The sequence below is a fragment of the Symphodus melops genome (genome assembly GCF_947650265.1).
Source record: "Symphodus melops genome assembly, chromosome: 1".
Classification (NCBI taxonomy): domain Eukaryota; kingdom Metazoa; phylum Chordata; class Actinopteri; order Labriformes; family Labridae; genus Symphodus; species Symphodus melops.
The window spans coordinates 14,840,431-14,854,074 of NC_136691.1; the positions used below are offsets into that span (position 1 = coordinate 14,840,431).

The 13,644-nt window shown below is 41.3% G+C and overlaps 1 protein-coding gene across 7 annotated transcripts in view; it reads right to left on the reverse strand.

The window, feature by feature from the left end:
* Nucleotides 1-12,693, reverse strand: part of evlb (Enah/Vasp-like b) — a 43,361-nt gene extending 30,668 nt beyond the window's left edge. The window contains exons 1-2 of one of the 7 annotated variants that reach the window (XM_079346904.1): nucleotides 12,608-12,693; nucleotides 11,538-11,948 (exon numbers count right to left, since the gene is read on the reverse strand). In XM_079346904.1, coding sequence (XP_079203030.1) covers nucleotides 11,538-11,542 — 5 coding nt within the window. In that variant the 5' untranslated portion in view covers nucleotides 11,543-11,948; nucleotides 12,608-12,693. Of the gene's footprint in view, nucleotides 1-267; nucleotides 1,017-9,671; nucleotides 9,774-10,633; nucleotides 11,020-11,537; nucleotides 12,001-12,607 lie in introns of those variants that run through there. The other 6 variants (XM_079346902.1, XM_079346905.1, XM_079346906.1 and 3 more) reach the window with 6 other exon arrangements.
* Nucleotides 12,694-13,644: the final 951 nt, after the last annotated feature.

The following is a 13,644-nucleotide window of genomic DNA, read 5'->3' on the forward strand; positions in this document are numbered from 1 at the left end:
GCAGCCCCATCCCCCTGCAAGGGCAAACAGCTACTCACAGCAGCTCTCAATGTACACAGAAACGCTTCAGCAGCAGCAGCAGCAGCTGGGGTTCTCAATGTAAGACAATCATGATTCTTAAGCTGCATTTAGGGTGGATCTAAAAGGCACGTGATGATGACTAAAGAAGATAAAGGCATTAGACATGGGTGTCTCCATCAGTCAACAATCATTGATGGATTAATCATCAATCGAGGGATTTCTTAATTTACCCCTTTGGAAGCTTACCTGACTTTAAACTCTGTGATCTGTGGCTGTGCCCCCGGTTCAGCACAGTAGATCTGAGGGAAGTAGAATCGGTGCGACTGAAGGTTGATGTCCATGGTGTCTATACAGCAAGAGCTGTTTCACACACACAAAAAAAAACACTCTATATGTTGCTGTGTTTTTTAGGTCCAGAATTTTGTCGCTGACACTTGTGTTAAAGGTCAGAGTTCAACGGCAGCATCCCGATTCACCTTCTCCCCGAATGGTCGCAGGGTTAACGAGCATCACCAACAGGAAGTCATCCCCCTCCTCTTCTTGCACCTCACACACAGACCATTCAATCACCTCTGCTGCCTAGCACCGAACAGGCACACTAACCTGTTTCCCTACTGTACACTCAGCAGCGGTGAGAAGAGAACAAAGATGACTCCAGAGAAAGATGCTGCCTCAAAAAGACACGTGAGAAACTAAAATAATCCTGGTTTGTGGTTTTGAATTCATCCTATAGCTCGTAGAGGAAAAAAAAGAACTGGAAAAAATGTAAATAATTATAAATTGTGGGAAAAAAAGAGGATTAAAAATGTGTGAGAGCCGCCCTTGGCCACATACAGAGTAGACTGAATGGGAGTTGAGAGTCGTTTGGTTTTTTACGCTTCAGAGACAGAGAAAGGGGGGTAAAAAGAGAGAGAGAGAGAGAGGGAGAGGGAGAGGGAGATGAAGATAGAGAGAGCTTGTCGGTGCTGTGAGGCGTTGCCCTCGCTCTGCCTATCCTCTCTGTGTCTCATTGGATTACCTCCTCCCTCACCATTCCCCCTCCTCCCTCCCTCCCTCCCTCCCTCCCCTCCCAGCTGTGACAAGAGCAATGGGCCGCCAGCGCCGGAGGCTGATGGTCCTCCCCTTCCTCCCACCCCCTTCCTCCCTTCCATCTCATCTACCGGGCTGCAGGATTGGCCGAGGCAAAAATGCGTAAGTCCACATGGCGAGAGGAAAGAGAGGCGAGGAGGAGGAGCAATTTAATTCAACTGATGGCTCCCATCTTTTCTCACATATAATTTGACGTTGTATGCCGGACTTGGTGTTGGGCTATGGATACACACGTGGTGCTAAATAGACTTGATAGTCAATAACACAAAGGGACACAGGTGGGGACACAGGTGGGGACACAAAAGGCATGACATTCTTTTGTTAGAGCTTGGTGAAATATGTCCCAGTCAGCTTTAAATCAGTAGTGTAAACCACCACCAGTAAGAAAAATGTCACATGTAAACACGTAGAAACAAATGCAATAACACAAAACAAATACAACAACAGAAATGTGCTGACAGATGGTGAGACGAATTCAATGACAGCAAACCAGCTGTAAATACACGATTAATGCAAAATGTAGAAAAACACTGCAGCATTTCTTAATTTGCAGCCTGTGACAATCTGTTGCAGCATCATAAAAATTTTGCAATGTTATTGGCCAAAGTAACATAAGCTGTTGCTTTAAATAAATGTATTAGTTTATTATAGGGATCATGTGGAAAGTCGATTTCCTTTTTTTTTTTAAACGTTTACCTTCCGTTCACATCGCTGTCCTGCATCTTTCCAGATGCACATAGATTAAATCTGACAGTAAATGGTGTGAGCCATAAAACTAATCTTCTGCCTGTAATAAATAAATCCCTCTCACATTTACTGTCTATCCTCCGATGTATGAGGAATGTTCTCTTTCTAGTACAGCTCACATCACCCACATCTGTCCTGCTGTGGTTTGCCAGCAGGCCATTTCATTGATTGGTCAGGCTGGAGAAGTGTTTGATAACACGGTTCGTTCTGTCATAGGTTTGGACAACGGCTGACATGGCAATTTGCAGCAATTTAGTCACTGTTCACTCTGCTGCCAACATGCCGATAACATTTCCTCTGTCTGTTACGTCTGTGTGATATCAGGAGACACGAGAAAAAATAACACGAGTAAGTTACAAATGTCTGCTTTTGCTTGCAATGAGTTGCATCATGTTGCCTTATGACATGAAAGAGGCTTCTTTACAACTCCAGTGCCACTTTTCCTGTGAACTTGTTTAGTGTTGTCTGATCCCAGAATCATTTCACTCCTCTAAAGACCTACAGTGTGACTACACTGAAGACAATCTGCCAAAGAGGTCAGATCATTAGGTGTTTTTCTCAGGCAATTTTTTTTACATTTGTTGTTGTTTTAAATTGTACAAAACAGGCATTTTCATCATTAGAGTCCAAAAAGGTGCCTGATAAGTTTTGTGGGAGCATTTGAAGGGAAGGATTTTCTCAATGAATATATTGAGGTTTAAACTTTGTTTCTAAGCTACAGTATATTTAAGCTTCCACAGTGGCTACTGAGTGTCAATACAGACGGGACAAAGGACAGCTGAATCAATAAATCTCGCTCTTTCCACATTCAACTTCAGCACGCCATGAGCAGCTTTACTTTTGCTTAATATCTCACAATAATCACTGACAGGGGACAACTACGCTTCAGTGATACATGAGCAAAAGCATAAAACATTTCTCTAAAAAAACAAACACAAAACAAACCTCTCACTGACTGAAAAGTTAAAAGTCAGTTATCCCCCTCGAGAAACCTTTGTGTGTTTGTTCAGTCCTGTGACAGTGAAAGTCTTTGGTTTTTTATAAGCTAAAGAGAAACTGTCACTGTGAGCAGAATATTAGAGTCACTGAGTTCAAGGGAGGGAAGCGTGCAGTAGACTTGAAAAAAGGACGGATTCTGACCGGACAAACGGGTAGGAGGTGAAGCAGGTGAAGGGGATAGAGGTGCAGACAGATGGATGCACAGGTAGAGAGTTTAAATCGTGGGATGGAGAAGAGATAGACTGCATGAAGAAAGAGAGAGAGAGAGGACATCAGGGGAGGGCAGGAAAGTGGGGGAGGGAAACAGGAGAGAAAAAAAAGAGAGAAGCAGAACAGGAAGGTGAAAGGACATCTAGCCTGCGCTTACAGTACACGCCCCTCCCCCACCCATCCCTCATTCTCGCTCTCAGGTTAGACCCCAGCAGTGTAATCCACACACCGCCGCTTCCACTGACTGTGTGTGTGCGTGTGTGTATGCATGCGTGTGTGTGTGTGTTAGTTTGAAAGAGAGAGCAGCCAAGTGCTACTGTAACAGCATAGCTGTTAGCATACAGCAGGAGGGATGGCCTTCTGTCTGACACACAGCATGACCGATTCAGTGTGTGTGTGTGTGTGTGTGTGTGTGTGTGTGTGTGTGTGTGTGAGAGAGAGAGGGAGAGAGAGCTAGGACGGAGAGGACAAACACTTTTTTTTGGGGGGGGGGGATTTTGATTGAATTGCTTGAAGCAAAAACACTATAAGAAAAAGTTTAGTAAACACTTAACACGTAACATCTGGACAGATTTTATCCTCCTGTTGTGTGGTCGGGCATGAATGTCAAGCACGTCCTGTTTTAAGACAATGGATTGAAAGCCTAAACATCTTGACATAAGGTTGCACAAGCATCATGTGACATTCCTGGGATGTGAGCTCTGTGAAAAAGAGCACAAAACTCGAGCACGAGAGTATCTGCGGTGAAGTGACAGAGCACTCTGCAAAATGTCAGCACCTTTTATTGTGATTCCCAGACACCACACGAAGGCGCTGTCACTGAGGACACGACACACTCGCCTTAGAGATGTCAATACATTCAAGCTGTACAGAGCAGTTTGCACCCATTTACACATGCATATGAAACACCCAATCTAATATTCACTGTTTACTATCTCAAAAAATGAGTCATTGGATAAAAACTTTAACCTATAATGAGCTTTATGGTATTTGCATGGCTCTGTTCAATCAACACAAAGATGAGTCATAACATCACCTGCATGAAGTTGTGTTTGGTTACTGAGCCGTTTCTTCTTCCCCTTACATTATCTTTTTGTCATCCTCTTTTACATGTTGACCTTTTTCAACAATATCCTACTAGACATTTGCTTTCTAATTTGCAAACTGTAACCTTTATCCTCGAGTTATATCTCTGGATTTCATGACTTGGTGAACCCTATGGAGCATTGTATTTTAATCTGCTTTGATTTTTCTGGACAATTTCCCTCTGTTTACAAGGGTCAATGGGACAAAAATCCAGTTTGAGTTATTCATCAGTATAAATGTCACAGTTCAGCTCTGCTTTCACCTTGCCTTCGTATTTTCACACTGAACCCCTCTATGGTGTTGTATTTTATGTAGCAGTGTGTGATTCCACAATTTAATTTAGCAGGCGCTGTTGTTCAAAAAGAGTGTACATCTGAGATAAGAACAACACCAGTCAGGAACAATCGAGAAGGAAATAACTACAGTAAGTGAAAATAAACAGCACTTACTGACTCAACAGAGACAATACACAGGGTGTAAAACTACAACCTCAAAAGCTTCATAATCAACATCCTGATTATCGTCACCACATCACCAGTAGCATCAAAATCATTAAGTGTGTCGGTGTTCATGAAAGTGTTGGTCTTTAGCTTTTTTTTACAGGAGGTGAGACAGTCCCGCCTTGAACAGGCAATTTAAAAAGGGGGTTCAGATTTAACAATAAATTTATTTGAATTTGTTTGTTTTTTAAGTCGAAACCATGATGTCTCCAAAATATGAACTGTAATCAAAATATAAAATCCTTAGTCCTTGGTTAATCCAGGTACATAGAGCCATGTGTTATAATGTATTAGAAGTATTTCTGTTTACCAGTTTGCCCAACTGAACTCAGAACATTTAAAGAATACCAACATTATAGCATCAGTTGTTTGCAAAGACTTTTTTTGCTCAGCACAGCACCAGATGGCTGACTTAAACACACTTTTTTACACTTAGAGATTTTCAGCATACACAAACAAGCAAACAGAAGTGGGTGGAGGATGAGAAGTCAGATATACTACAAGTGATGAATAGCCAACTTCAACAAAGACCAGAACAGAATCAAAATGCATCTTAGAACTTATTCAACAACATATTCGGTCTATTAAATCATGGGGAAAAGAAACAAAGAAAAGAAACATTTCCATAAAGTTTATCCTATGTACATGTAAATGTACCGTTTCAAGCTGAGCGCTTTGATCTTATTGTTTGTTTGTTTTCTTCATTTCTTGTACAATAAAGTGTGTCACCGTAGAGAAACAGATTAAACTATACATCTTTCTAGCAGTTTAGCCCCAATGTTCTGTATAATTCACTCTGACTTCCCCCCCACCCCCAACCCTACAAACACCCACAATCCACCTGTGTGCAGTGACGCTGTACAAGGCCAAAGAAAAGGTATTAAAAGAGTGTGAGAGGTGTTACAGAGAGGAGGTTTAAGATCTATGACGTTTCCTGTCGTCCCAGTTAACTCACACAGGCTCATCCTCTCTTGCTCGGGGATTGCATTTCAGCTGCAATCTAACACACATACATGTGCGCACACACTGTCTGATTCACTGGATCCCATCATTTTAATTATGCCACACACCAATGGGAGCTGGCAGAGGAGAAAGAGGTGGGGGGGTGGGGCGGGTGACAGAGCGGGGAAGAGAGGGAGGAGTGATTTCACTCTCATTCACAAAGATTTGATTACCGTACATCTCTCTCCCTCTCTTACACACACACACGCATGCACACACACATCTGTGCACATTAGCTTCAGCGGTGTGCCTTGTGACGCCTCAGTGTGCATTATTATGACTCATAAACCACACTGTTGTCACCCAGAATGCATTGTGTTACTGTTTTCATACAGATTCACGACAGAGACAGGTCACGTGACCTCACACCTGACACTGGATGCATCATAGTGCGAAACATCCATCTCCATTTTGTGTCGTGTGTCGGGCTGAAATATGATAAATCAGGCCGTCATTACTCACAGATGTGCTGTGCAGACGCTTCTTTCTAAGTCTTTGGGATTAAAGTATAAACAACTCACAAGAAGTCCACAACATTTCCTCAAGCAGGCAGAGAAACTAAACAACAGCTAAACTTCAGCTGTTACAGATGGCTCATTAACAACATATGTTCTAAATGTATAACACTGATGGCAGAAAAGAAGAGCATCCCACATCTTTTATCAGAGGACCTTACCCTGTGTTTATACTTCATCATTGAATCAAAGCTGCCTGGGGATTAGGATAATCAAACCGTTATTTAGGATATTAGTGGAATAAAAAAAGAACCTAGACGGATATGCTGATAGCTTTTATGTTCAAACCGAGTTAGCTAAATGTTGACTTTTTTACACATCATCATTAACTTTCATTTACAATTCGGTTTGAAGCCCTTGTGATTTTCTAAGTTTTGCTCCCCATTAAGCTTGATGCTGGTCTTATAGCTAAGTAACTATTCTTTTTTTAATGCTAACGCTTTACTATGCTCACTCGATAACCTTATTTTTGTCCATCTGCTCTCTGTTACTATGGCAGCGAGTTTAAAAATGAAAACAAAAACTGACAAAGACTCTGAGACTCATTCATTCATTTATGTCATTTTGTTGTTTGTATAAGCTGTACAATGTAGAGGCATCCTTCCTTTTCACTTTGGCTTAAAAGTTGCACAACTCAACCAAAACATGACAGTTACTGGCAATTTAATCTCGATTGCAAAATGTAGACTCTGTACTTGGGGGTTTGGATTTGGAAGTGTTGTGGTTTTTGTGAGTAGTACATTTGTAGTCTGAGCTGTATTGACCAATCAGATCTCAGCAGGCTTTAGTGTTTGCAGGAGAAACAGTCTGTGTGTTCAGCAAAAATCCGCAGGAACGTTGTTCCTTTGTCATCCCAGCTCCCATCTACAGTATTGTGACGATCTCTCTGAACAGATATCTGCATTGAGATCTATTTTATAATCCGTTTGAGATATTAGAAAAATTCTACTTGAGCCAAAAATCTGCTTAATGCTGTTCCCCTTTAATTAATTATATAGTAAAAGGAGTACCTGGCCAGTCGTCATTCTGCAAGTTTTTGGAAGTCAGTTAGCATTTATACCTGAAAATCATTGATCTGACCCTCTAACAGACACACATTTAAATAGTTATTTTCTTCTGCTCTTAAGGAGAGACCTGACATATAAAAAGGCATAAAAACCCAAAATCAACTTTTTTATTCAACTAAAGTTTAAATGGTCACCAGGTGGTGTCATGGCGAGAGAAAATTGAAAAAACAATACTGTACTTTTCTTAGGATCAAAAACCTGAAAAAAGCTGAGAAATGTTAAGGTAGCATGAGATCACTACATCTTTAATAGCACACAGTTTAAATTTCCCCTGAATTTACAACATTTCTTGAACCAAAGATATACCTCAACTGCAAGGCTTAACATTGGAAACAACATGTAATCAAGAGCACACACCTGTGAGACTTCAAAGTCCACCGCTGTGCACGAAAGAGAAATCTGACCTCCTCTGAGGCATGACTCTGCGGTGCGAGCAGAACATTACAGGAAAAACATTAAACGGAGACATTTTGATTTATTTCGGGTCAGGCACCAGGTGCTTGCAGTATTGTTTTACAGTGAAAGTGTAAAAGGGAACCACCTTACTTCCACCTTATTTCGCCTGTACAACACATCTGCACTGCACCATGAAAGCAAACATTCCCTATCATCCGTTTCTGCTCAGACATCAGCTTGTGTGTTTGTATGGCTGATCAAAGTTTAACTGAGTTCACAGCCATGCTCGCCCTTGTCCTGCATGAATTCAGCGCCAAGTTACTGTTAATATTGCTATTCATATGGGTCACACACATACCACCAACTGTTCCTGTCAATACACATCTACAGCAGTGGTGGTGATGGATCGACAGATCCCACTCTTCATATTCAGAGCGCAATAAAACACGCTTTATGCACTCATGTGTAAATTGAGTTGGTGGCAGTGGTGGGAGGCCACCGTGAGCCACAGGCAGGAGCAAACATCATCAACAGTCAAACTCACTAGAAGGGCGAGGCAGGCACACAGGCACATGAACAGTTACAGAATAATAAAGAATAAATAAAGTCAAGTCTCATCTATGCTTATTTGGATGTCACGTAAGTCATTTATGTCAATTTATGTGCAATATGAAGCTCTGAGTTAATCAAAGTGTGCTAACATTAGCCTGCTAACACAACAATGCAGGACACAGACAATTAAAAATTGTCCTTTTCTCCACCATTAGCACTTAATGGTGCTTTTATGGTGCGTTTTGTTCTCATTGATAAGTCCTTCATGTGAATGTGAGTGGTGAAAGGTTGGAGGAGAGTGAAGCTTCAGAATAACTGAGCTGTTGCCAAAACAGCAGTTCGTTTTGATTTAGTGCTCAAGGCCACATCTACTAAATCAAAAAGTCCCACATTATTCATTTAAGGAGTTATGCGGTCCTGGACATGAAACTAAGTTCTCTAAGTTCTAGAGAATTTAAATAGTTGTTTAAGTATTTCATTAGCCATTACATTTAATGATAAGATAGCAGATTTATCAGGTCTGAAGTGAAATTCAGAACACATTTCTGCAGCTTAGTTTGTGAGGAGTCAAGAAGCAGCAGAGTCCACATGTGGCACATAGAGCAACAAACCAGTCCATCACATGTAATCCAGGCTTACCAGTGTTGTGTCAGACCAGTAGTTTAACATAGAAAAGAGGCTGCTGCCTTCATCACAGCCTGTTAATCAATAAGTGGGAGAGAGGGAGAGCTGGCGGAGGAGGAAATATAAAAGGATTATCCTGAAGACGAGGACTCAGACATTCAGGCTCCATCGGTCCCTCAACAAAATCCCAGGCTGGAATCACAAACCCCAGCTTTACTGTCCCTGGTGTTTTTGCGACGTGCAGCACCTCCAACGTCTGCACAGCCAGAGATAATTACACTAATGTGTCTAATCCTGACAAATGAGGAACAGATACAGGAGCGGTGTTGGTTTGAAGATTTGAATCTCCTCAGTTATTGAAAAGGAAAAGTCTGAACAGGATTAGATAGTGAAGTCTGCAAGTGAGGACCTATTTTGAGCCAATTTTAGAATCAAGTTCCAATTCCAAGGCAAACAAGATAACTGCATCACGAAAGTATATAAATACAACAACAGGGGATTGATACAGCCAACATACTGTATGGTAATGACCTTTGATTGAAAAAAGCACTTAAAACACTCTTCACTGCAGTTCTCCATGATACTGAGTTCTATTGAACCGTAAATAATGGATGTTTGAACTGCAGATTCCAGCACTGAGATCAATGCTCATTAGATCACAGCACTAAACTGTGTCATACAAGCCGGCATACTTTATATTACACACACAATAGTGGGGCAGCAAACATGTAAACTGTCAGCCTAGCTTCATCACCCAACAAACATGGTCAAGCTCAAAACAAACAGCGCCAAATTTACATGCTACATTTCAGCAAATTCAAAATTAGACAACCTTATCAGAAACAGGTGAAAGAATTACTCACATAAAGACCACACACTGACACCAGGGACACACTCACGTGCACACAGCTGTGTCGGCTTGTTGTGTGGACTCACAGTCTATGTTGCCACCTGCAGAGCACTTCTGTACAGCACACAATCACTCACAGCTGAGTGTTTAAGAGGATTTCAGACAAAGAACTACAATTCCAGACAGCTTGTCAGAGTTAGTTTATATAAATAACTGGCCTCCATTTATGAGTCTATTAGCCCAGGCCAGAACATAACATGAGACAAAATGATGTAAAGAAGAAAAAGCATGACTGTATAAGCCATGAAAATATAAATAGTATGGTGGCTGACCACTTGCCATTATTCATCCCACAAAGGGCTCTAAAGGAAAAACCTGGATTACAAAAAAAACACAAGTCTAGAAAACATTGTTAAGCAGCATGTTGAAGCCTCATTAATTGTGCTAAATTGTTGTTTGGTTAATCATTTTCTATTTGTGCAAAATGATTTCTCCTGAAGGCCAAGATGGATCCACAAAGCTTACTACAGACGTTGGAAATAATACAGTGTGCGTTTAATAGGTATATGTCATCCTTATGATAATGTATTTAAGTCAAAGTTGGTGAGAATAGTAGATAAATAAAATCAGCAAAGACAGCCAGAGGAAGCAGTTTAAGAAGATTACAATGTTCCATAATATAATAATTAAATACAACGTAAAGGTTGAGTAATATGCAATTGTACATGGGCACCAAAGAACTATTATAGTAGACATTATCAGAAGATGGCCATCGACACTCATTTATATGCTAAATTAAAAATAAAAGGATGACAGTTGCAGGAACCAACCATCTCCTGCAGGCTTCAGTATTAGTAAGTCATAATGAGAGTGTGTTTGGGCCTTCATTATTGAGCAGAGTTTAAAGAGCAGTGGTGATAGCAGTAGCAGATAGAAAAGCCGGTTTAGTGGAAGCTTGTAAAAAGAGACACTGACCTTGAGCATTCTGTGACAAAATCCCACTCTGACCTTGGGACACACACATGCACTGACAAACTCAGATATTTTAATACCAACAACAATTAGAGCCAGCCAAGGGTTCCTCCTGTCCATTCTGAACCTGTGCCAAGCTCTCGTGCCCCACCCACATCTGTGTCTCAGCAGGCTCGCAGCTGATTGGCCTTGCTGCTGTGTTCTGCCAGTTACATTTCACCTGATTCGTTTCTACAGTTAGCCAATAAAGCCAGTGGTTGCATCCTTCAGACAGCTGTGTCTGGATGCTGTAGTGAATACTCTCAGCGGATTGGCTCTCAGCTGGGAAGGTGTGTGCGCGTGCATGCGCATGAGGATTTCGCCTGTGCGCGTGCAGATATAGGTGTGATTCGAGAGAAGAAACACTTGTAACTGCCTTTTAAATCCAGAGATCACATTTGTGCTGCACTTGAGTGTCATTAAAACCAATCTGCACGTGTAGTCTGGTTTCCTTGACTACAAATCTTTTTATTTCTCTCTGCAGACAACCTCCACGTGACTCATCACAGAGCGCGAGCTAGTGACAGAGATGTTGGCGAGATGACCACAGCACTACCACTCAGTGTGAACATGTTTGACTGTGAACATCTCTATAAGCTAATCGGCTTCTCCTCTTAAAGGTTAAATTTCTGTCGGCCAACAGGGATCCTGCCGGTCAATAGCTGCGCGTGCTCATGTGCTACACCTATTGTGATGCGGTGACCTGCACATCACAGGCCTGTGGATCATGATGGAGGGGCGCTGATAAAACGAACTTAAGACCATTTCAGTCGGATGTTTGTTTATCTCGCTCTGGCCTTTAAAATCCCAGAATAATGCGCAGGGAAATCTGTATTGTACAGCTATAGAGACACACGCTTCTGCTTACCTCATCTTCCTCTTCTGCCTGTGTGAACAAAATTGTTTTCTGTCCGCTCAGTGTTCGTCCTTGAGTTAAGTTCAAGTAAAAAAAAAAAAAGATCCAGCAGCAGCAGCTCCGGAGGAATAAAAACAGCACTGCAGCCTGCAGCCGGCTGTATGTGCAGATGTTGAGGTCTGAGAAGGCGGCAGGGTGTGGAAAAATGCTACAAGAAAATGCCCACAGTTTTCAGGTCTGTCTTTCAGAAGTAAAAAAAAAAAAAAAAAGAGACGTTCTTCGATGTTTCGTCAGGAGGCTGGTGGGCCGGTCGAGGCCGTCTCAGAGTGAAGCACGCCGCTGACCGCAGGACGAGAAGCCGGGCGGAGAGGCTGACAGCGGCGCGTGAGGTGCCATCTTTTCCTTCTTTCGACCACTGGGAGGCTGCATGGAGAGAGAGAGAGAGAGAGAGAGAGAGAGAGAGAGAGAGAGAGAGACTGCTGAAATATTCAGGTCTTGGTGGGTTTTCTGCACAGTAGCGCCCTCGGTCAGGTGAGGAAGCAGTCGTACTGGCAGGAGTGACAAACAAACGCACATCGTCCATGTAGTGAGTTGACTATGTTTCAAAAATAGTGATAAAATTGTTTTGTATATCTAGAAAAAAAAAGAAAACTATGTCGTAAAATGGCCAGAAGTTTCATATTTAGAACCAAAACATCAATCAGTCTCCTTGGAATTCATTTAATTCATTTAATTAATTGTAACAGAGCCTAAAATAACGCAAAAATAACCATAGAGATTTTAAGACCATTCAAAAATATTATACCATTGTGTATCGTGTCATTCTGTGTGGGACTTTACAATTGTGGAGGAATGCAGCACTTGGACAAAGTCCAGTGACACATTTTAAACTTCATGTTAGTTAGGCTAATTTGAATCTGAGAAGGCCTATGTGATTTTATTGTGTTGATAGCTGCTATAGCCTATACCTAATATGTATTTGCTGTCACTGATATCCAGCGTTTAGCCTGCTCTTAAGTAGGCTATTTGTATGTGCTGCTGAAGGCTTAATACTTTATAAAATAGTGATGTGTAGTACACACCTGTCAGCAGCAACAATCGACCAGCCAACATCTGTCTGTGTTTGCAGCAGCATCTGCTGTTTCCTCACATGGAGGACAGACGGCTCAGTTAAGCTCCACCGAGGCCCAGGCTGTGTTGCTGTTGCTATGGGACAATACTCTGAATCATTACTGAGTCTGAAAATGCAGAAAGTATAGAAAAAAAATTTATTTTGTTATTTTTTGATACCGATGTATAGGCAAGAAGTAAAGTAAGAAGTTAGTAAAGATGTCTTTTGAGGGAATCATTTTTTAAAAAGTATCAGTCTGTCAGTTATACTGTGCATGTTTAGGATGATGCACACTGCAAGTATGTGATCTTCTTGCACATGAGTTGGCGTTACACATCTGTTTGAAAAAAAGAACCTCTGCCCCGAACAGATTTATAGTACTAAAATGTGTTTAAATATGTTGTCATGTTTTTAATTTAAGCTAATCTGCTAAATATACAGCTCCCCTTCTTTATTGCAGTCTTATTTATGCCCCTAATTTATCATAAGCATTACATCCAAAGCTGCTGCAGTGTAGCCTTCTCACCAGCAGAGGTCCTCCTAATGCAAAAACAACACCATTATTTCTTCTGTGATTTGTAGAGCGGACAGGATCAACTCTGAATTCATACCTGCTTCACACTGATTTTCTAAAGATTAATAATAAGAAGAAGCGTATTTACACAAAAAAGTTGTGCGTAAGCTAATTGACCTGGATTTACTCTGTAATGAGTGTCTTTACTGTTATCCCTGTTTGGGGTTTTTTTTAACCTTTTTTCCACAAGAGGGCGTTGATGAGGAGCTTTTAGACTAGTTTTATTATCCTGCAAACACTGGTTTATAAAAGGTTTCCAGATAGATATCAACATAATTATAAATCCCCAAAAGGCTAATAGACCCATTGCAATAGGATTTACATGTATTTACTATAAAGTATCTATCCAAAATGTGTGCAGATTACTGAAAAGGGGTGGCAAATAGCTCAGGCTGTAGGGACTTGGATCGGGAACCGGAGGGTCGCTGGTTCAA